This window comes from Lactuca virosa, chromosome 1, assembly GCF_052849685.1.
Source record: "Lactuca virosa cultivar CGN04683 chromosome 1, Lactuca_virosa_CGN04683_v6, whole genome shotgun sequence".
Taxonomy (NCBI): Eukaryota; Viridiplantae; Streptophyta; class Magnoliopsida; order Asterales; family Asteraceae; genus Lactuca; species Lactuca virosa.
The window spans coordinates 172,846,292-172,870,799 of NC_136426.1; the positions used below are offsets into that span (position 1 = coordinate 172,846,292).

Below are 24,508 nucleotides of genomic sequence, written 5' to 3' on the forward strand. Positions count from 1 at the left end.
GGAGCGTTGCATGGAGGTTGGTGGACAGAGTCCATGGAGTAGCCCTCCACCATAATTAGGGTTTGGTGGTTCGAGTCTTGGTACTTGGGATAGCTTTTGGAAGCATCAAGGGAAGTGGTCTATCACTGATGGGGTTACCCTAAGCATTAGTCATTCGGACCTTAAGGGCATTAGTTGGAGCTCAGGGGATTATCAGTATCGAGGATGCAGGAGGTGTTCATCTAGTATTCGGTAATCGTACGGTATTTGGAACGGACTAGTGATGGATCGCTAGCGACATCAAGGCGATGGTAGTTATCATGCCTTTTGTGCAAGGGAGGAAGGAATGGAAATCCTCGAGTTTTCGTGTGCAGGAAAGACTTAGTTGAAGCTAAGTGGGGAAGAAACAATCATGTTATGGGAGCAGAAGCGGTTTTGAAACTAGGATAAGTTTCGCTCCCCTGTCAGGAAGAAAGACGGCCCAGGTGGCTGTATGAATTGAGGACAGTGTGAATTGGAAGTTTGGAAAAAAAAACTTGCCAATTGTAAGACCTCATTCTCGAGATGTCTGGTAGCAGATCGCAGAGGATCGGTTAGGAGTTCCAGTTGGGACATGAGTACCACTTGGGGGTACTAGATTGTGCTTGTATGCTTGACTATGGGTTAGTCGTAGCATCCACTAACAGCCAGTCGGTGTGGAAAGGTGTTGTCAGACTACCGGATGGCCGTAGCATTCACCAGTGGTCAGATAGTAAAAAGAGTGTGGTAAGACTGCGGGGCGGTCCGTAGCAATGGTTAACAGATAGCGTCAAAGTGTGGTGCGACTGCGGTGTGGCCCGTAGCAATCGTATGTGAGGATAGTTAGACTGCGGTGTGGCCCGTAGCATTAGTTTAGTTAGACTGCGGTGTGGCCCGTAACATTAGTTTAGTAAGACTGCGGTGTGGCCCGTAGCATTAGTTTAGTAAGACTGTGGTGTGGCCCGTAGCAATCGTATGTGAGGATAGTTAGACTGCGGTGTGGCCCGTAGCATCAGTTTAGTAAGACTGCGGTGTGGCCCGTAGCATTAGTTTAGTAAGACTACGGTGTGGCCCGTAGCAACCGTATGTGAGTATAGTTAGGCTGCAGTGTGGCCCGTAGCACTGGTTTAGCAAGACTGCGGGGTGGCCCGTAGCTTTAGTTGGTTGGCAGCACAGAAGTGTTGTAAGACTATGTGGGTGGCCGTAGCATTCACTAGTTGACAGAGCGACTAGAGTAAGACTACAGGGTGGCCCGTAACATTCGTCGGTCCCTATTCGCTAGTGCGAATGTATCAGGTGTGTGATTCAGTGGCAGGATTTTTCAGATAGTTAAGTTTAGGACGGGGAAGCCGCCCGGATGTGAATGGGCCACATTATGGTTGGGTCCAGAAGGTGGTAGGTCATTGGAGACCAAGAGTGGCGTAAGACTGCGGGTAAGCCGTGGCATTCATTAGTATCTTAGTTCGCGGAGTGTGGGCGGGGGCCCGTATCTCCGAGGTAGCATGGGGGAAACCGGTATTCCGGGTAATGGTAGATCAGTTGGGACCAGGGCGGTCTCGGATCATCCGGTAGGCAGATGGGAGTCAACAGGACTACAGGCAGGAATGATGGTTAGGGTTTCGGTGTGAAAAGCCGTGAGCTGATCGGATGATGCTAAGCTGCTCATCGCGGGATCAAATGATCTCAGAGTAAAGGATTTGGCTCGGTGACGCCGTTCTCGTCTGAGCCTTAAACGTAGCAGAGAGGAATTTGCTACCCGAAGGATTGTCTGAATTCTCATGATTGGGTGGAGCTTTCAGTATTGGAGCATTGTATGGGGGTTATTCTGTGAGTATTGGTATGATGGCTGGCACTGGGAGTGGCCGGGATTGCGGTTTCAGCAGAGGATCGGTCCTCGAAGGAAATTGGGAAGGTTGTTGCTTGTGGAAAGTGCCTTAGAAAGGCCAGTGACAGTGTAGGGTAAAAGGGTAAACCCCTTGCGAATCAAGGGTAAGTGTATCAGGAGTATCGATATGATTACCGGTTGGATAAAAGTGTTGTACTTGAGGGTAGTAAGTAACGGGTTATTCTGAAGATGACATCTTCAAGGTTTGGATCGGATGGTCGGAGTGTGTACCTAGTGGTAAAGTGGCGACCAGATGGTAAGGTAGTTGGTCGTGGCAGACTTCGAGGACGAAGTCTGGTTTAAGTGAGGGAGTGTTGTAACACCCAGAATCAGAAACACCAAGAAAAGGAAGGAAAGGCTCTAAGTCAAGAGTCAACTCGTCAAGTCCGGGGCGGAACTCGACGAGTCGAAGCGGGATCCGGGGCAAAGAGTAAGTGACCGACTCGGCGAGTCGGCTAATGGACTCGGCGAGTCTGGTCTGGGCGAGAAAAACCCTAATCACGGGGGGTTGTGCCCTATTTAAAGAACATTACATCCCTTCCCCAGCCTCTTTACTCCCCTTTTGAGATCCAGAAACCCTAAATCGTGAGTGAGACCCTTGGAAGCAATTTAGAGCCTAGATAAGTGATTTTGGTGGAAAGGAGCTTGAAGATCAAGAGGCTTGCTGCAAACGAGTGGTGTAGATCCGGGATCTACTTCAGTTGGAGCATATATTGGAGGTAATAAGCTTTTGCTTTGGCTTTATTGCAAATAGATCTATCTTATGTTTGAGATTTGGGGCATTTTGGCCATGATTGAGATCTATGTCGAGTTAGAGGCCTAGATCTGAGGTTGCTACCTCAGATCTAGACTTGTGATGGTCCAGAAGGTCATAAAGTTTATGTCAATAAGTTATTGGTGAAGCCCCTTTGCCTTAAACCCTAGCCCTAGAGTGTTTTGGGCCTTTAGCTCCTTGGTTTCACGTAAAGTTTGCAACTTTACGTGGGGGATAGACTGTAGAAGAGTGGATCTATGGATTGGAGCCCCTGCATGGCTCGAAAAGCCACTGTATGGATTGAGAACTGGAGAGACTCGGCGAGTCACATGGGTGTACTCGACGAGTTGTATGAATATGTGCATGGGCTCGGCGAGTTGGAAGAACAACTCGGCGAGTCTGTTGAATATTGCCTAGGACTCGGCGAGTCTGTTCTTGGACTCAACGAGTCAGGTCACAGAACCCCCAATCTTTTCTGGTTAAGACGCAGATCAGTGAGTTGGGCGGTGACTCAGTGAGTTGGACAGGATGAGACTCAGAGATCGTTGAACTCGACGAGTCCTGGGGTGACTCGGCGAGTTGGGTCGTATTTTGAGAGCTTATGAGTTTAAGGACTCGGAGAGTGTTCGGGTTGACTCGGCGAGTCGAGTCAACTGGAAGGTTGACTTTGACAATGACTTTTTTATTGATATTAGTAGCTCGGGGAGCTAGCAGAGCAGCGGTTCAGAGAGTGGCCGGACAGCAGCCAGAGGGTTATCAGCAAAGTCAGCAGTGCGAGGCGAGTCTCCTCACTGTTTGTATGGGTCTACGGCCACAATGCCGACCCATTTAGTTTATGTATGGTAGGAAGACCCGGGGGTTAGCCCTAGACATTATGCATGAAAGACCAGGAGGAGGCTCCTGGCACACAGTATGTTATTATGTATGGTAGGAAGACCCGGGGGTTAGCCCTAGGCAACATGTATGAAAGACCATGAGGTGGCTCCTGGCATACTGTATACTATTATGAATGAAAGACCAGGAGGTGGCTCCTGGCACACTGTATGCTGAGTAGCCTAGTAGAGTAGTAGGTATAGTTGTCTTTGTGATGCTTGCATGGAAGACCAGGGGTGGCCCTTGTCACTTGTCTGTAAGACCCAGGGAGTGGCCCCGAGGCTTGACAAGAAAGACCACGTGCGGCCCGTGGCAATACAGCAAGACTATGTTTGGCACATAGCACTTTACTTGATTATGGATATGTTTGTTATGTATGGCTCATGGTTACGTATGGTATGTATAGATCGGTTGGTTTGTATGGTATGTGGTATTTGGGGAACTCTCTAAGCTTCGTGCTTAAAGTTTTCAGTTTTGGTTTCAGGTATTCAGTTTTCAGAAGAGAAGCTCGGAAGGGTTGCAGTGCACACACCATGACAAGTTACCCTGGGATGTTTACTCTGATAATTAAACAAGTGTTTTGGAAATGAAACTATGATTTGTCATATAAACCCTTTTAGTATGTTTGAATGACTTAATGCTATGAATCAGTAATGTTTTTAAAAGAAATTTTTGGACTCGAAATCCGGGATGTTACAATTTTGAAGACCATAACTTGTTCGTTCTATGTCTGTTTTCGACGATCCTTATATCCCTGAAAAGGTAACGAGAAGCTCTAAACTTCTACCAACTCTCTCTTGCCTTAAAACTGTAACGCCCTATTCCTAATCACTTTCCTAATTTGGGACTGTGGCCTAAAGATGGGTTATCATAAGGCTTAGGGCCTTTAGAAAAGAGAGATATAGACCCATTTAGGTATGGATGATGCAATTAAGGTGATCCAGGAGTTTGAGTTGTGCCTTGGAGCCAAGGGGTATATCAGTAAACTGGCAGTTCGAGCTTCTCGCCACCTTTCCGTGGATATAAAGAACGTCAAAAACGAAGTTGAAACGAAGAAGTTATGGCTGTTTGAAGTTGGAGTAGTTCGGGTGAGTGATCGTTGACTTGTTGATCAAGCTCACTTAAGGCTCACGACTGATGCACCAAAACCTTGATTTTCAGGTATTTAAAGGTATGAGATGATTAGGGTTGCTTCTCCTCAGCCTTTTTCACTCCCAGGACCTCTAGAAACCCTAATCTCATCCCCTATTGAATTTATTGGTTATTCTTGGTGTCATTAAAGAGATTTTGGAGGCTTTGAAGCTCATTAAGGAGAAGAAGATCATTGGTGGTGCATTGGTTAGCTTCTTGGTTTCTTCATCAGCTTGTTGTAGATCTTTTGGACCTTTGTAAGTCCTCAAGTTGATGCCTCTCCTCTCCTTGCTTGCTATATCTAAGTTTCCATGCATTTTATGGTTTGTAATGTTGGTTAGCATGCATGGAATCCATAAAGTTGGCAACTTTAGGGATCATGGTGGTATCTTATGTCCTATATGTTCTAGATTTGGACTTTGGTCATGGTTTTGGACTCCAAGTTTGAGTCTTGGACCTTTTTCCTTCATTTTGACCCAAGTTGGTGTTTAAGTCATGTATTGGAGATAAGTGACTGAAAAGCTTCGACTTTTATGGTGCTTGGGGTCAAGGAAGACCCTATACACTGCCTCATGTTAATGCTTAATGGATTAGGAGCTTAATGCTCATTTTTTGTCTGGTCAGGACTCACGACGTGAGGAATGAAGCCTCACGACGTGGGATCATATTCGAGGAAGTTTTTGGGCTGACATCACGACCTCACGACGTGAGCATATGGTGCTGACGACGTGAGCATCACCTATGCAAGTTTTGGGCTATTTGATTGTGGGCTAGCTTGGTATTATACTTATCCTTTGGTTTGGGCTCATAATGGACTAATGATTTTAGAGTAATGGACTTCTGGTTGGGCTTGCCTTGCTGGGCTTTCCCTAATGGGCCTTGGATGATAAATTAGGACTTAGTGGGCCCAATGTAGTTAGGCCTTGATTGGGCCCATTGGGTTTGGACTTTTGGGCCATCGGAAAATCATTGGTTCAGAAAAGTATATGGCCTTTATTGAAAGGCCCATGTAAGGGTTTGGGCCCAATTTGGAAAATTGGGCCGTTGATGGGTTTTTATGGACTTGATAGTATTAGGCCTTGAGGAAGTGTTTATATTTTGGGCCAAGGTTTGGGTAGAGTTCATTCTGGGACAATAGTATGCGAGGGGGTAGAATGGACTTTTATCCCAGTGAGGATTTATGGTTAAGTTATGAGAATCCCGAACGTATCAAATTTGTATGATGATCAGTAGCTCGGGGAGTCGAGAGATCAACAGTTCGGGGATCTGCCAGCTAGCAACTAAAGGTTTATTCGTGGGATTCTACAGTTACCTTGTGAGGTGAGTTTTTCCTGTAGGAAAGGGTCGCAGGCACCAATGCTAGCCCGTTTATGTATGTTTGGATGTTCCGGACTATGGTCCGATGTCGGAGCAATCCTGCAGAATGTTTGCATGCTTGATGTCTTCGTGATTCCCGTTTGTGTCAGTTTGTATGTTTCCAGATTTCGGTCCGATGCCGGGGTAAGCCCGAGGAATGTTTATATGTTTCCGGATTTTGGTCCGATGTCGGGCGGGGCCCGAGGAAGGTTTATATGTATGTTTCCGAACTACGGTTCGATGTCGGGTGGTACTCGATGAAGGAATGCATGTTTAGTTATACGTGTTGTCTTTGTGATTCTTGTATGTTCCTGGTAGGGAGGTGAGTGTGAGCGGGGTCCCGTACCTCATCACTAACTGAGTGTGGACGGGGTTCAATATCTCACCATTAGCAGAGTAAGGCAGGGCCCATGGTAGGCGATGCCTTAATACTAGAAGATATAGTGTTGTGTATGATTCCTTATGTAATAGCATGATTATATGTTATTGTTTTTATGTGTATAGCGGGTGGGGCACAGAGACTGGCGGGTTCTGGTAGAAACATATATGTATACCGAGCGGGGCTCGATGCCAGGTGGGGCCTGATGTCGGACTTTGTCTGATGCCGGGCTGGACCCGAGGAAGGGACGGGGGCCCAATTTATGTGCTTATGTGATTATGTGTAGGGTATGTGGTAGTTTGTGGAGACTCACTAAGCTTCATGCTTACAGTTTTCAGTTTTGGTTTCAGGTACTTCCGGTAGCAAGGGGAAGGGCTCGGGATGATTGCAGTGCACACACCATTTGTTTAGCCTCAGATGTTTATACTCTGATATGTTTGACAGATGTTTATGATATTTTGAGGTACATGACTTATGAATTTTATGAGATGTATTTTTAAATATGGTTTTATTAATGATTTAAAATGAAATTTGTGGACCGTATTTTTGGGATGTTTCAAAAACTTTATGAACTTAAACCTAAAATTCATAAAAGACCCAAACGGTCACTTTACCGATATACCTTTAGGCTCCGAAACACAAACCAAACTACCTGGTCATCCAATATGCATTTTCCACACCCAAAGGGGTCTAAGACTCTCATTCCCAAGAAGGGATGTCAAAAAGTCCCGTGAGACCCCGTTGTCGTGGGAGCCTCGTCCCGTTTGCGGACATTTATTAAAAAAATCGGGGGTGGGAACGGTGCGGGGGCAAGATTAACCTGCATTTTAATTTCGAAGGCAGGGGTGGGTAGTCCCGTCCTGAAACCCGATGGGCCCCCGATTAATAAATAATACATATATTTACACATATTAATTATATAAATATAATAAATAATAACATGATTTTGAGCTTCCAAAATTCAACAAAAAAACATGTTTTTAAGTTGTTAGCATAATGTTTTTAAGATGCCATAATTTTATTTTTAATATGTAAAAGTTTGCTATAAATAAATATTTGTTACTTAAAAAATAACTTCATTTAGTGCAAACAATAATTTCTTTTAGCCCAAAAAAAGACAACCCAAAATAAATCAGGGGCGGGATAATAAGTGAGAATGGGGGCGGGGGCGGGGGTAGGAAGGCTGGACATTTCGGGGGCGGGGGCATGGGAGGGGATGCACTCCACGACCCGTTTGCTCCCGTTTACATCCCTATTCGCAAGGGCCCTAAGCGTTATAATAATTAATCTTCGGGTCATGACCCCGAATCAGAAAACGATTCGGAACAGGGTGTTACAAATAAAATCAGTTTTGCTTTGGTCAAGCATAAGTCAAGTGTGGTGTATTTTGATACGTGCATAATTAACTATATATGTACTGCATATTTCTAATAAATTTAGTTACAATTATGCTTTATATCGAACAAAAGATACTTAATATGCTTTAAATTGTGTTTTGTAGGTGTAAAAACTCTCCCTCTCTCTCTCATTTGATTCTTGATTCTTTCTTGATCTTTGAATGAGGTGCTGGTGGTAGTGGGTGGTCAGCTATCTTGCTCCTTCTACATTTTTTTTGAACGACGTTTAATTTGCTGTACCGGGTAGTGATATCCGCCGGACCAGTATGCCAACACCCAATGAACACGTATAGAACTCGGCACAAATGCTCAGGAAGCCTTGGGAGGGGCAAAGTGGAGTGTGCCTCCTTCTACAATAATGGAGAAACAAAACCAACCACTGAAAATATGAAATACATTTCAAAAGGGGATGACAAACACTCGTCAGCTTATACTTCTTTATAAGTCACGCCCTCGCCAATAGCTTTTGATGCTCTGCTAATCTGCTCATCTTTTCCAGCAAGTGTCCGGCTTTTCTCCTCCCTCTGTCCGTACCATGATGTAGCAAATCCATCAATTTCTCCTTAACTCCAAGCTCTTGAGCCTCGACCAAATACTTTTGATCTATAGAACAAATTTCAATTAAAATTGCAGTTGCATTCTCTTTCATCCTAGGGGATCCATTTCCAATCCCCTCAACCAATATAGGCACCGCCGCTTCTTTACCTATAGCCAATTTTCCTTCCGGTTGGCTTGAGATAATGACTAGAATGGCTAACGCTTCATCCTTCAACACACCCTGTGGTTCCCTAAGCAGCTTCATCAATATGGGGACTGCACCCGCTTTCAGGGCCCTTATTCTATTACCCTGATGCATGCATAAATTATACAACGCAATGCTTGCGTCCCTCTTCCCTCTCTGAGTACCTTCACTCAACATCAACACAAGAGGTGGGATTCCTCCTGCAGAACCGATGGATACCCTGTTTTTCTCCATTGAAGAGAGGCTGAAAAGAGTAGCCGCTGCGTTCTCCTGTGCTTCCATGTTACCTTCCTGCAACACATAAATGATCCCGGGCACAGCCCCAGAAGACACTATTATGCGTTTGTTTTCGTCACGAATAGAGAGATTAAGAATTGCGTTCAATGCATGTTCTTGTGTAAGTGTGTCTGGTGATGTGAGTAGGTGTGAGAGCATAGGGATTGCTCCAGCCTGGACAATGGCCACACGGTTGTCGTCGTGTCCTTTTGCAAGGAGGTGGATTTCACTAGCGGCGATCTGTTGGTCATCAGGACTGGCGGAGTACTTTAGTTTATGGACTACACTTTCTATCATGGAACGTGCTGCTGGGTTGGAGGCGGAAGTTTTGTAGCTCTGCAAAAAAAAATTAAAAAAAAAATTTTAAAATCTCACGTGTAAAATATGAAATGGTGACAGGAATTAACTAATTTTTGGTAATTGGTTAAACTGGTTATATTGGATATGGTTGATAAGATCATAAAAAAATTTGTTGTTTAAGTTTTTCGTGACCACAAGTTCTACTTGAATATGTTTAGAATGTCAAATGAAATGGTGACATGAATTAACTAATTTTTGGAAACTGGTTATATTGGATATGGTTGATAAGATCATAAAAATATTTGTTGTTTAAGTTTTGAAACATTAAATATTTTTCTATTTTTTGTTCATACTATCCTTCTAGATATTTTAGATGATGACAAGTGTCATTAAATTTAATTTAATTTTGATTGAGATGTTAAATTTATATAATTATCATCATTAGGAACAAAAATAGGAACGGAGGATATTTAATTTTTCTAAGTTTTTCCTGATCCCAAGTGGTACTTGAATATGGTTAAAATGTCATATCTATGTCAAACTACACCGGATACACCGGATAACCAAATAAGTCAACAAAATGTCAGATATACTTGTACGTGGTAACCCCTTTTAATGACGGAATTGCTTTATAATATCAACAATTGATTGTTTTCATCCACCCCTTGCTTGTTTTGGGTCCAAAGCTCAAAATCAATCGGAAAATATCTCATTTAGTTTTCAGTGCTTTATATTTTGGTAATTTTCCTAATCTTGTTTGGTGATTAAATAACAAACCCCTTTTTATGTTTGTATTAAAAAATTCCGTCTCTATCAATGAAATTTAAACATTACATTAAATTATTACTTGTAATTTATATCACAAAAAAGAAGGCATGTCTACGACACTACCACAGTTTGGCTGTGTGATATAAATGTAAACTGAGATTTCATATTCAACATTCTAAAATAGAAAGTTGGACAAGACAAATGCAACACTAAGTATATAGAGAAAAATGGGCTTCCAACTTTTGTAGAAAAATCAAAAGATCAAAATAATTTTAATTTGATCAGGATGTTAGATGATTATTTGGCGTCACTAAAAGGATTACCGCAATTTATCATGTTGTATCATCCACAAATCCACAATAGGTTTGATTGTCTTCAAAAGAACAAAATGAAAAGACTTACTTGAATAGTTAGCGCTTTCTCAATGCTCTCAATGACCTTGTCCATGGTAGGGCGTTCCGTCAAATTGAAACTAATGCACTGATATGCAATTTCTTGGAATGCATCAAAAGCACTAGTATCAATTTGATCTCTTATATTGGGATCAATTACCTTATGAGGTTCCTTGTTATAGTATCTCCTAACAGAAGTTATGAGATTTTGTTGGCAATCATCTCCAAAACTCTTTTCATGATAGACCAACATCCCACTGAGGATTTCAAACAATACCACACCGAACGAGTACACATCCGATTCTTTTCTGAGGATACCACTTTCATGGTAAGTAGGATCCATGTAAAACTGTGTACCCGCAACCCTTGTATAAACTTGGGTCTCACTCTGATTTGTTGGACGAAATTTTGACAAGCCAAAATCACAAACTTTTGCAACCAAATTGTTATCTAACAATATGTTAGAACTCTTGACGTCTCTGTGTATTACTCTGTTATGCTCCCCAAGACCCGAGTGAAGGTAACTCAGTCCTCTTGCTGCCCCTATGCAAATCATCAGGCGTTGTGTCCATGTTATGCAGCTCATCTTATGTTGGTCTTGGAGATGATAATCAAGGCTTCCATTCATGGCATACTCGTAAACTATAATCATCTCATTGTCTTCATCACAATATCCGATGAACGATATGATGTTTTCATGATGAAATTTTGAGATCAACTCTAACTCGTTTCGGAACTCGCGTTCTCCTTGGAAGCTATCCCGACTTAGCCTTTTGATAGCAGCTGCACGGTTTTGCCAGCGTTCAGAGAGTTGACCTTTGTAGACTGCACCAAATCCACCGCCACCAATATATCTTTGTTGGCTGAAGTTTTCGGTGGCACGGTTGATCTCTTCCAATGGAATTAGATAACTTTCAAGGCTTACCCTTGAAGAAGACATGTCTTTTGATATTGGTGAAGATGTATATGGATATGGTGGCAAAAGGAGGAGATGCGGAAGGCGGGGTCTTTGTCGGATTTGTTGATTTAGAAAAGGTTTATGGGGGACATAGAGAGTCAGGGAAGTGCATGGCTATATATGGGTGGAGTAGAATATATTGATGTCATAGGTGGCGGCGGAGCTGATGGTGGGAGAAAGTAAACCTTACAGATACATCAAACCAGCATACAAGTTGTAGCGTATTGTCTTTTAGAAATATTTAATGAAATTGACGTCACTTATTATTATATGTTGTTTTTGTACGATATAATTTTTTGTATTTGTTAACACACTAGCTACTATTTCAAGTTCATTTGGGATTTCTTTATAAATATTATTCCGTCATTCACATGGACCAATTCTTCTTTCTGCTCAATTGAATGAATGAACTTAAGCACACGGTTATTGCTTTTCCCCGCAGTAATAATGAATATAAAGTGTGAATGGGTTATTCCATTGATGCGTTCCTGATATTGTTGCAAACTAATCTAGTGACCAGTTGCAAAATAAGTCACTCTATATACAAGAAGGGTAATTGTAACCATTACAGGTGTAGTTTTCTAACAATTTTTTTTTAAAATACATATGCTTTCTTATGTATTTAACAAAGACAGCTGCATAGATTATAATTAAAAACAAATGAAGCCACTAAAGATATTAAACGAACTAATATTCTACCAAATTAAATTATATGAATATGTAATAAAAAAAGTCAAAGATAGGTGTATAGAAACTACTACATTAAATAATCACACATTGCCATTTCCTTTACTTTGTATAGTATATAATATGTATTGTTCTGTTCTAAAAATATAATTTCTATTGTTAATGGTCCTCATATTTCCATTTAGTAATTTTATACTTCCATACTATAAAAATAATTAATGTTTGGACCTTTTTACCCCTTAGTTAATAATGGGTATGTAGAGAATGATCCTGAGTTTATTAGGAAGAGAGAAACATCCGATTCTTCTTTTTTATTTATAAAATAAAACTCACCTTCCTTACTTACCCGGTTACCCCACTTGGTTGCATAATTGTTAGCCTCGTCTAAAGCTTAACCAGAATATATGGCATCTTTAATAATCATCTTTATCAAACATTTTTATATTGGTTAATATATTAGTATAGACTATTAATGAATTTGTAGGGTGACTTGTTAAATTGTTAATACGGCATGATAAATTGTTATCCAGTTTATTCACAAGATCTACCGAGGAACTGTGGTTAAGGGAGATTAAAAGACACACACATTATTAGTCAAGCTAAACGGGGTGGCGGGCACGCAAACCTTATCACCCAGGGTTACACTTGGCTCAGAAAACCGAAACTGGAGTTAAGCCAACAGGAATTTAGGCACTTTATCACCCGAAAGATGGAGGACTTGATACGTGACTTAATTCCAATAACCATCAAAACAGCGAGGATAAAGCAGCTTTAACAGTGAGGAAGACGGAGCAGGTGGGTCATTTGGGAGCTAAAATTTAAACTTGATTAGAGTGCAGAACAGAACATAGGAGAAGGCGACTTATGATTGGTTGGAGAACCGTGAAAGAAGGGACGAAGTAGAAGACGAAAGGAAGGGTGGCGAATCAGCAAGGGCTACATTGACGGGAAGAAGGTGTGAGTGTAAACGACCCATTTGTTTTATTAATTTGTTTTCAATTAAAAATTACATTTACTTGGTACATCATCTATTTGCTTTCAATTAAAAATTACATTCACAAGTTGGGCTGGCCACCTGGATAACAAGATGTCTAACTAGAAGGTTCTAACAAAAGGTTCTAACAAACACGTTGTGGGTTCAATCCCAACTGATGTATTAGATGGAAGATGGTCATCTATCTCTCCAATATAGTGGTAAAAAAGGTCCAAACATCAATATTAAGTTAGGGGTAAAAAGGTTTAAACATTGTTTTTTAAATGGAAGGATAAAACTATCAAGTGGAAATTTCAAGACCCATTGTTAAAAGCATCAGGTACTTCATGGAAATTGATCTACTCTATCCATCATAATTCAACATCTTGTTTTGGCAAGACATGAACATTAATTTTTTTTTTTTGGAAACGTCAAATATATATATTGTAAGATGGTACCCACACCTAGCAAGGAACTAGATGAGGGACCAAAAACAAAGTACACATTACAAATCAGAAAATGGAGAATCTAACCACTTCTCCCAATTACAAATACCATTCTTACTTCTATGCTTCATCCAGTAAAAGACCGTAGACTTTATGCAATCAGTCCCTTGAATTGGTGAGATACCCACCATTTGAAATAGACGTTTATTCCTGAACCTCCATAAGTTCCACAACAAACCATAACAAATAGCAATAAACCTTTCTCTTTTCCTATGACTGTTGCACCAGGTAGCAGCCAGATGAAGAAGATCATAGACATTTTTTATAGAGTTCTGAGCACTTGATACTCCACACCATCCCAAGATGTTATTCTTTATCACAGTTGCGAACGGGCAGTCCATTAGGACGTGATCTGCACATTCAGGCATCCCAATGCACGAACAACACAACGTGGAATTTACCACAATACCCCTCTTCTCCAAGGCCACAGCTGTTGGTATTCTATCCTGGGCAGCCCTCCAAATAAAGCATAACACCTTGATTGGAACCGCCTTACACCATACAATATCGGAAGTACCAGGGATATTGACATGCGTAGCATCCACGATCTTTCTGAGGGAGCTAACCGAATACCTGCCATCAACCGTTAATTTGCAACTCCAATGGTCTGAACCCGTCCCAAGACCAATGTCAGATACATCCCTAGAGAGGGCACAAACTGCAGAGTCTAAACCAAGGTCGGCTGGTCTAGACTTCCAACACCATACATGGGTCGAATAAACAATTCTGTCGGATACCCTACATCTTTTCCTTGTTTCCAATTCAAATAAGGCTGGATATTTTGCCTTAAAGTTCCCTGACCCCAACCATGTGTCATACCAGAAGAGAGTTTGTTTCCCCGACTCAATCACCACTTTGAATATGTCATGGACATCCATACCATTCTCTAATAGTGCCTTTTTAATTCTGCCAATATTATTCCATACCCCACAAGACAATTGTTTAGAAAGATATTCACAGGGCTTATTCGCTAAGTTGTGGATTCCAGAAATCACCCGAGCCCAAAGAGAATGACTTTCGTTCTTTAGTCGCCACCACCATTCACAAGTAACCCGATGTTTAAGGCTTTTATGGAACCTACTCCCAAACCCCCATTACTTTTAGCTGCCAACACCTTCTCCCAACTGACCCAATGATTTTTCTTCCTCTCGTCACAACCGCCCCAATGGAATGAACGCCTAACCTTCTCCAATTCCTCTAAAACACCCATTGGAGCTTTGAACAGCGAAAGATAATAAGTAGGTAGATTACCGAGGACTGACCATAGTTAGCACATAATTTATTGAAATTCGAGAATGAGTGAGATGCTGAATAGGTTTCCGTTGGATGTGGTGTTAATGGAAAAAAGAAAGTTTTCTAATATAAAATAATTAACAAATATATAAATGAATTTTTTTAATCTGACCTTTTACAGATTTCAAGGTATTAAAGGAAAAAAAATAGCAGTAATCAAAATATAGTCCTCCGTCCCAAAATTATTGTGCACAGATAAAAAAATACACATATTAAAAAAACATTAATTACCATTAACTTTATTAAATTAAATGACAATCTTAACCTTTTGTTGCATTTAATTTCATGGTAGTTTATCTAATAATGATAGGTATTTTGGTAAAATGAATATTTATTTTTAAAAGTAGATTATTATTTTGGGTCAAACCAAAAAGAAAATATGGACTTTTAATATGTGACGGATAGAGTAATAATTATGTAATAATTCATTAGGCTCTAGCTGAAGTGTTCGATCTATCGTGCGGATAATTAGTCGTATATATGATAGTTTGATTTTTTCATAGTTTTTTTTTATAATTTAGTAACCAATGGATCACATGGAATGAATTTCTAATTTTCAATATACTGTTGGGATATGAGGATCTTTGGCCACAAAAGCACAAACATAACGGAAGCATAACAAATTAAAACAATAACTCAAAAACCAAGAGACAAATATGTTCTACAACCAATCAAAGCAACAAAAATACAACTAAGGAGAGGGAAAAAGAAACCATACACTCACAACCTTTGTTTTCTTCTTTCTCGCAAGTCAAACAGATGTAATAGAATCCAAAGTAGGATTGCTTTTCTGTGATCGCACCCAAGGAAGTCAGAACAACAACTTGACACTTCTGGAATAGAGAAAAACATGTTCTTGAGACGTGTCGCGACTAGAGAAAAACATGTTACGCTCTTCGTGTTTTTCTAGGGTTTGGAGAGACAAGAGAAAGTGTTGGATTTTGAGAGATCTAACATTTGAAAAACATCATTCGAACCTAATCAGCAACCCATCGATTTATAGGGTGAGATTAGGGTTTTCATTTAATAATTATATTATTATCTACTGTTTATCTATAAGGCAAGTGATAATCCAAAAAATTGACTTTCAAATCTTTTCACTTAAGCTCATGATAATATACAAGTTTCCATTACTTAATTATACATTTAATTAATTAACAAACCGGATCCTTATAATCTTCTTGTGTCATAAATTGCTCTTTTTTGTCCTTGCATGTAACCCACAAAGTCATTGTCTTTAATAGTAATATTACCAACTGTCACACCCCAAAACCAAGAACGGCGGAAACGTTCAGGGGTGGAGGACGTCATGTGAAGTATCATAACAGTGCAAAGTAGTAAACAAGTAACAACATCATCCATTGCATTAAAAGTAAAGTTTTTAACATATGAGTGTTCTATCATAGTAATAAGACACCAAAATATGTAATCAAAATAAAAGACGAGTCTTGACTGTGCTCCGTCTTCTCAAAACCTGGTCATCGTACCTGTCTACTGGTGACCTGAGAATACAAGTTATTTTGAAAGTGTAGATCAGCATAAAGCTGGTGAATTCATAAGTATTTTAGTGTCATTACTTTGAAAAGCTGTTATGAAAGACTGGTAAATGTTTAATGAAACATTTAGTATAAGTGTGAAAACCCTAGAAAATCCCATATTTCCTACTAGTATAAAAGGCAGTCTTCTATCAAGATCCATGTGCTTTGAAGGATGCATTTCTGTATAAATGAAAGTTTTTCCCATGTGCGACTATTATTATAAATATATAGTCTACCTCATCGTTTATGTGAATGTGTCACAAAATAAAAGTAAAAGGGAAATTATATAATCAATTAAGTATTATCCTTTGGTACTAGGATAAACATGGCATAGTAATTGCCGAATAGTATTAACCGTAGACATCCGTCGATGTGCATTTTCCCTCTGTAGCTAACAGCTGGGTGTAGAATGGTTAGTCCCGTACATATATAATAGTATCTACACATATAATATGTAATAGTATCTCATCATATAGTATCTATGTAATAGTATCCATGTAAAAGTATCCATGTAATAGTATCTCTTCATATTGTATGTAATGTATTAGTATAGACTCATGAATGAACTGACTCTTGTGTAATTCCTTGTAATAGGAATAGTAGTTTGTATCCCCTAAACTATACCTATAATAGTTTGTACAAGGCTCGCTTGAGCGTTTCGAACGCTCTCTCCTACTTCGCTTCCCAGTCAAAGGCCACACCCTTCTAGGTCAGTGTTGGAAGAGGTTTCGCTATGCGGGAGAAGTTCTGAATGAACCTACGATAGTAGCCAGCGAGATCTAGAAATTGACGAATTTCTGTAGGTGTCTTCGGTGCTGACCACTTCTTAATGGCCTTGATTTTGGAAGGGTCCACGTGAATTCCCTCTTCACTAACTACGTGGCCCAAGAATTCGACTCTTTGAATCCAAAATTCGCACTTGGAGAACTTCGCATAGAGCTTCTACTTCATAATGTTTCTAAGACTTGACGAACATGTTGACTATGTTCCTCCTTACTACGAGAGTAGATGAGTATGTCATCGATGAAGACGGTGACGAACTGATCCAAGTAAGGCCGACACACCCTATTCATTAAATCCATGAATACTGCGGGCGCGTTAGTTAATCCGAATGGCATCACTACGAATTCGTAGTGCCCATAACAAGTTCGGAAGGCTGTCTTGGGAACATTCTCCTCTAACAATCGTAGTTGGTGGTACCTGGATTGTAGATCTATCTTCGAGAAGTAGTTGGCTCCTTGAAGTTGATCAAATAAATCGTCAATGCGGGGTAAGGGATAACGATTTTTAATGGTAAGCTTGTTGAGTTCCCTGTAGTCGATGAACATACGAAACGATCTGTCTTTCTTCTTGACGAACAAGACCGGTGCTCCCCATGGTGAGAAGCTTGGCCTAATGAATCCCTTCTGGAGAAGTTCGTTAAGCTGACTGGAAAGTTCCTGCATCTCCGCCGGTGCCAGACGATATGGAGATTTAGCTACTGGAGTAGCTCCTAGCACTAAGTCAATTCTGAACTCGACTTGGCGTTGGGGTGGTAATCCTGGAAGTTCTTCTGGAAAGATGTCGAGAAAGTCGCGTACTGCTGGGATGTTCTGAATATCTTTCACTTCTTGACTCGTATCGACGATGTGTGCGAGGAATGCATGATATTCCTTTCGCAAGCACTTCTGAGCTTGTATGCACGAAATGATGCGAAGGTTCGTACTAGGTTTGTCGCCGTAGATAACTAGAGCTTCGCTGTTAAGAAGGTTAAGACGAACTGCTTTTTCAAAGCACAAGATGTCGGCGCGATGAAGTCTCAACCAATCCATGCCGATAATGACGTCGAAACTTTTAATTGGGACCGGCATGAGGTCTATCTTGAAAGTAGGGCCATCTAAAGTTAGACTACAACCTACGTATGTGCAGTTAGTACTTTCCGTTTTCCCATTTGCCATTTCTACAGTGAATGATTTATCTAGTGCACGTGGTTTTTGTTTAAGCAAGTGTGCAAATTTCTGGTTTACGAAGCTTTTCTCCGCTCCACTGTCGAAAAGTATGCAAGCATATGAGTTATCGAGGAGAAACGTACTAGTAACTATTGTAGGATCAGCTACGGCTTCCTTGTCGCCTATGGCCAGAACTCTTCCTACTCCGCCAGCTATCCCTGCCTTAGGGAAGTTCCTCTTGTAGTGGCCCACTTCGCCACAACCGTAGCAAGCTTGGCCCACACCGGCGTTAGGAACTTGAGCGGTCGGCCTTGCTGGAGTCTTGCAGAAACGGGCAGTATGCCCCCTTCTGTTGCAGTTAGTGCACTGCATTTTCCGGCAAGGTCCGTTGTGATGGAAGGTGCATTTGTTGCACCTCGGAAGATTACCGGCATAAGGCTTCGCTGCTAAGGGATTAGCAGGGACAACAAGAGTTACTGTGGCATCATTGATTGTAACTAGTTGTTGTCTCTTTGAGGATTCTTGCGAAACCCCGCTTTTCCTCTTGTTCCACCCCTTTTTCTTGTTGTTGTTGTTGTTGTTTCCCTTTTGTTGCTCAGGTGTAGAAATCGTTGGGTTCTGGTGGTTTTCATGATCTATAAGAGATTGTGCCAGCTCTTTGGCGCTGTCAAAAGTAACAGGCCTGGATGCTAACACACTTGACTGGATCTGGGGCGACAGTCCCCAAATATATCTCTCTATTATCTTGCTCTCAAGAGCAACCATATCAGGGCAAAGAATTGCCAGATCACATAATCTATTAGTATAAGTTGATATGTCAGAACCAACCATTTCAAGACCCCAGAGTTCCTGTTCGAGTTTTTGAATTTCCCCTCGTGGACAGTACTCTCTCATCAGCATGGCTTTCAAGTTTTCCCAACTTATCGAATTTGCCACTATTAGAGTCAGTGACTTAACGTGGCCATTCCACCAAGTTAAAGCCCTGTCAGAAAAGGTATAAGTAGCAAACTTGACCTTATTGTTCTCTGGGCAGGCGCAGATTTCAAAGATTGCTTCTGTCTTTTCTATCCACTGCCTTAAGATCATAACCCCTCCAGTTCCATTGAAATTTATGGGTTTGGCATTTGTAAAATCCTTGTAGGTGCATTCCCGGGGATGCCCATGACTCTCGCCATGGTTGGAAGGAGGTGCACCTGTTCCCGATCCACTAGGGACAGGAGTATTGATGTGCGACATGGCAGCCGCTACGGCCGCCGTGACAGCTGCTTGGAACATAGCAGCGTCGAACTGAGGAGGTGGTGGAGGTGGTATCGGTGTTTCGTTATTATTGTTACGCCTTGGATTTCTGCGAGGAGGCATCTTTTAGCTATAAGTTTAGAAAGATGAAGATAATGATAAGAATTTAATAGGAAAATTGATGAAAATGACTCATGGACTAACTCTTCATAGCCCAACAACACGATTGAATGTAGATCTAGAACTAACAGATGATAGCATTTGGATAATAATTCCCATGAGATTAGGTACCTGCCAATATTACTGGAATTACAGATGTAACAAGTTCGGGAAAAATGGCCAACAGAAGGAGGCCTTACATCAACCAAGATGGGAAAATTTTGATAGGACTACGACCTAATCAAGACCTAACAGGTCTAAGATTTTCAAAGATAGGGAATTAGACCAGAGTTTTACATAAGTAGGTTATATCCAAAAGAGAATTCAATGAGATTTTATCGGGGACGAGAACTACTAGTGTGAGTTCTTGATTCCGACAGAAGGCGTTCTATGTCCCTCACACGCCTGTCAGATCTTACTTGCTGAGCTCGAAGTTCCCTGACTTCAGCTTGGGTTCCAGCAAGTTCTCTCTGCAGAGCTGCATTGTGGACCAGAGTCCTTTCATGAGCAGACTCTAGTTGGAGAATGCGGACTGTGTTTATGCCAGAGTTGGCGTCAAACTCTACGACTCGGTCGATAGCGGCTCGACCCTGTTCGGTGTTCTGGGAAATCCTACGAACCATGATGGGTAGGACCCTATCAGCTGAACCTCCCTCATTGAGGTTGTAGAAGCTTCTGTCTCCATTTTAGGGAAAGGGTTGACCCTGTTCCTGACTCCATCTATTCAAGTTTGTGGCCCACAGGGGTGTGGGTCCTTGAAATGCTGGACGAGGGTTCAGGTTTGGGTTTTGTGCAGCTGGGGGTAGGTTGTTGACTTCTGGTTCTGAGTCTGAACTATCAGAAAAACCTTTAGCTTCGTGATCATCCAAAGGAATTGGGTGATCATTCTCTGGCTCTTCTCCGAGCTATCCAGCATTGCCATGGTTAGGGTAGTACGGGTCGCCGTGGGGATGGAATCCAGCCATGATATCTACGCGAGAAAAGGGATATAAGAAGAAATTAATAGGCGTACTAACTAAGATAATTATAAGATGATCTTTATTAGTTACTCCAATACTTGTTTAGTGTATACCAGTTATATGTACTCAAAATAGGATAGACCTTCGAATAGGGGACCCTAACTCTAAATCCACAACCAAACAAGGAACAGGAAGTAAAGCAAAGATCACAGATTCTAAGTCTATGACACCCTAGTACATATAACCTTAGTGTATCCACTAAACAAATATTGGCATACTAATAAAGACCTTTAATTCTCATATAAGTATTTATAATAACACCAAATCCCCCTATGGTATTTCATTGTGGTAGTGTTGGTAAGTTTCTAGACTTGTTGCCATATCACAACCATTCTTGGGCATGTGCTAATCACTCCTCGGACCAGCATAGTTGATCAGGCTATGCCACTCCCAGGACTGACCATACATCCCCGAGCTTACTTGTGATATTCAACAATCGTAATACTTTTGTTCTTCTCATTGTGACACTGTTTTTAGTATGAATGCAGGCATGTATACTTAGTTATATATTTTATTATTTAAAAGTATAAACTCTTGGTCAGAGTATTTTAATCCCAATGTATTTATAGTCTGTATATCTTTTATGGGTTAATATACTCAATTCACTATAAACAAAGCTCTGATACCAATCTGTCACACCCCAAAACCAAGAACGGCGGAAACGTTCAGGGGTGGAGGACGTCATGTGAAGAATCATAACAGTGAAAAGTAGTAAACAAGTAACAACATCATCCATTGCATTAAAAGTAAAGTTTTTAATACATGAGTGTTCTATCATAGTAATAAGACACCAAAATATGTAATCAAAATAAAAGACGAGTCTTGACTGTGCTCCGTCTTCTCAAAACCTGGTCATCGTACTTGTCTACTGGTGACCTGAGAATACAAGTTATTTTGAAAGTGTAGATCAGCATAAAGCTGGTGAATTCATAAGTATTTTAGTGTCATTACTCTGAAAAGCTGTTATCAAAGACTGGTAAATGTTTAATGAAACATTTAGTATAAGTGTGAAAACCCTAGAAAATCCCATATTTCCTACTAGTATAAAAGGTAGTCTTCTATCAAGACCAATGTGCTTTGAAGGATGCATTTCTGTATAAATGAAAGTTTTTCCCATGTGCGACTATTATTATAAATATATAGTCTACCTCATCGTTTATGTGAATGTGTCACAAAATAAAAGTAAAAGGGAAATTATATAATCAATTAAGTATTATCCTTTGGTACTAGGATAAACACGGCATAGTAATTGCCGAATAGTATTAACCATAGACATCCGTCGATGTGCATTTTCCCTCTATAGCTCACAGCTGGGTGTAGAATGGTTAGTTCCGTACATATATAATAGTATCTACACATATAATATGTAATAGTATCTCATCATATAGTATCTTTGTAATAGTATCCATGTAAAAGTATCCATGTAATAGTATCTCTTCATATTGTATGTAATGTATTAGTATAGACTCATGAATGAACTGACTCTTGTGTAATTCCTTGTAATAGGAATAGTAGTTTGTATCCCCTAAACTATACCTATAATAGTTTACTGGAATGTAAATTGAATGTCCAAGTAGGTTTATACACCCTTGCTACACAAGAGTGTTGGAACTGAAGAAAGAATGAAAGCTCTCATATCAATACATATGTATATGAAACATAAGTGTATAGATATGGTTTTTAACAATAAGTTGAAAGAGGTTTTGTAAAACATTTAAGAGTTTTGAACAATAGATACTGATGACTTGATGTCAGTTTATAAAATAATTCAAAAGTAAATCATTTGATAACAAAGTATAAAACAACCGAAAACTATTGTATTTATCACATTTTGAAGTATGTGAAATCAGTTGGTTGAAAACACAGTTATAAATCACATGTGATTGATTCTATAACTTCCTGTTTTCTACTTGTATTCCTCCCCCCTGAAAGCATTTAAAATCATTTAAAATATTGATTAAGGGGTATGAACTCACCTATAGTGGGTGGTTGTGGATGAACTGAATGATGTAGGATCCTAAGTGTCAAGTGAAGACTTGAACACACACAATGATCCTAGTTAACATATAATCACATATATGTATCCAATTAGTCATAAAACAACTAATTAACCAAGTTGAAGACATCCTAAGACATGTAAAACACTTGATTTAAGTGCTATAAGTCATAAGGATTGCATCTAAGGGTGGTAGGACCTTGCTATTGAGTTTGGGGTTCAAGGGTAAACTCCCTTGGAGTTTACGGTTTTGTGACCATAACTCCTTGAGTTTACGGTCGTAAACCCATGAGTTTACGCCCGTAAACTCATGTTTCTTTGACCATTTTGTGTTTTGAAGCCTTAAAGATCACAAGAAGCATTCCTACTTCATGTTTAAGCCTTAGGAAGAGATTAGGGCACCATTTCACTCCTTTAGGGAGTTTACGGTCCTTGGACAATTTGTCTTTGGGTTTACGGCCGTAAACCCAAATGATTTATGGTCTTTTGATGTTTTTGTTGAATTAATGTCTAAGTCCATAACTATAATTGGTAAGACTTGACCCGAACCGACATGGTCCATATGGGTTGCATGGCATCATGCATTTGGATAGACTATAATGAGAGAAATAACACTTAAGGTTGGTTAATATATTATAAGTTCTAATATATTAATAAGGTTATTTAATTAGTATTGATCAAGAATTAATTTGGAATTAATTAAGTGATCAAAGGAGACTAATTAAATATATGGGTTGATTGTGTAAATCATTCATTCTTATATATGTGGGCTTGTGATCCAAGATTCCTTATGTTGGACTAAGTCCATGGGGTGACCCATGGATACTCCATGGAGGTTAAAATCCATGGAGCATAAGGAATGGGTAAAGTTATGAGTTACATGGTGTAACCCTAATAGCCACCATATAAAAGAATCCCATGGCTCCAGAAATCGTGGACTAATGTATGAGTGTGAGGGCTAGACGATTTCAAGGAGTGTTCAAGTTTCTCTCAAGTTATTCCAAGTGTATTTGGTGTTGTGTGAACCATTTGAGGTGTCACACTTGGGGCACTAGGCACTCAAGCTTCATGAAGACATTCTACATCAAAGAGGTATGTATTCTATCTTGTTATATTTATTATTTTGTATGCTAGATTAGGATAATACCTTGGATGTTCATAATTGTATGTATAATAGAGAAAACATAGATCCAAGGTATTTAGGGTTGCATGTACACTTAGGAGTATTAGAATGCTCATAACCCAACAGTGTTATCAGAGCCTAGGCTTGTTTTCTTGTTATACTTGCAAAAGTAGCTGAAAAATCGAGTTGGATGCATATATTCGATTGTTTTGGCTGGAATTGGACTAGGAACATTACCCTAAGATGTTTTTGGACTTATAAACTTGTTTTTGATGTGGTAATGTTCATGCTAATCCAATTTCTAAGATAATTGTCATAATTTCAAGATTTGTATTAGTTTGTATGTTCATGCTAATTTCTTGAAGATTGATGATTTGAATTATCTTGTTCTTATGAGGTTTTTAGATTAATAGAAAAGTTGTGTGAAATAGTTGTTTTTAATCCATTTTAATCTAAGACTTGATTCCCAAGTGTGCTTTTATAACTTGTCCTCAAGTTATATGAAAAGTCACATTTAAGAATCATAAAACTCATAAAAGTTGGCAAAGGTTACAAAATGAAGAGTCTCTTCATTAAATTAAAAAAAAATACCTTAATTAGTTCCATAAGTTACAATAAAAAAAAAGTTATTTTTTTTATTAATTAGTTTAAAGTCTTCCATAACTTGTCCTCAAGTTATGGAACTTGAAGAGTGTTTTTTTTTTTTTTTTTTAATTAAAACTACTTTAAACTCAAAAGTTATGGAATTAATTAGTTTTGAATAGTTTCAAAACTTGCCCTCAAGTTTTGGAATTTGAAAAATTTTCACTTATGAATACTTTAATTCCAAGTTAGCCCTTAGA

The 24,508-nt window shown here is 39.9% G+C and overlaps 1 protein-coding gene across 1 annotated transcript; it reads right to left on the reverse strand.

Annotated features, from left to right (window-relative positions):
* Positions 1–7,770: 7,770 nt before the first annotated feature.
* On the reverse strand, positions 7,771–11,320 carry LOC145161393 (uncharacterized). Its single transcript, XM_079080904.1, has 2 exons — positions 10,261–11,320; positions 7,771–9,126 (listed from the first exon to the last, which is right to left on the reverse strand). The coding sequence occupies exons 1-2, from the start codon at positions 11,188–11,190 to the stop codon at positions 8,218–8,220; spliced, it is 1,839 nt and encodes a 612-aa protein (XP_078937030.1). The 5' UTR covers positions 11,191–11,320; the 3' UTR covers positions 7,771–8,217.
* Positions 11,321–24,508: the final 13,188 nt, after the last annotated feature.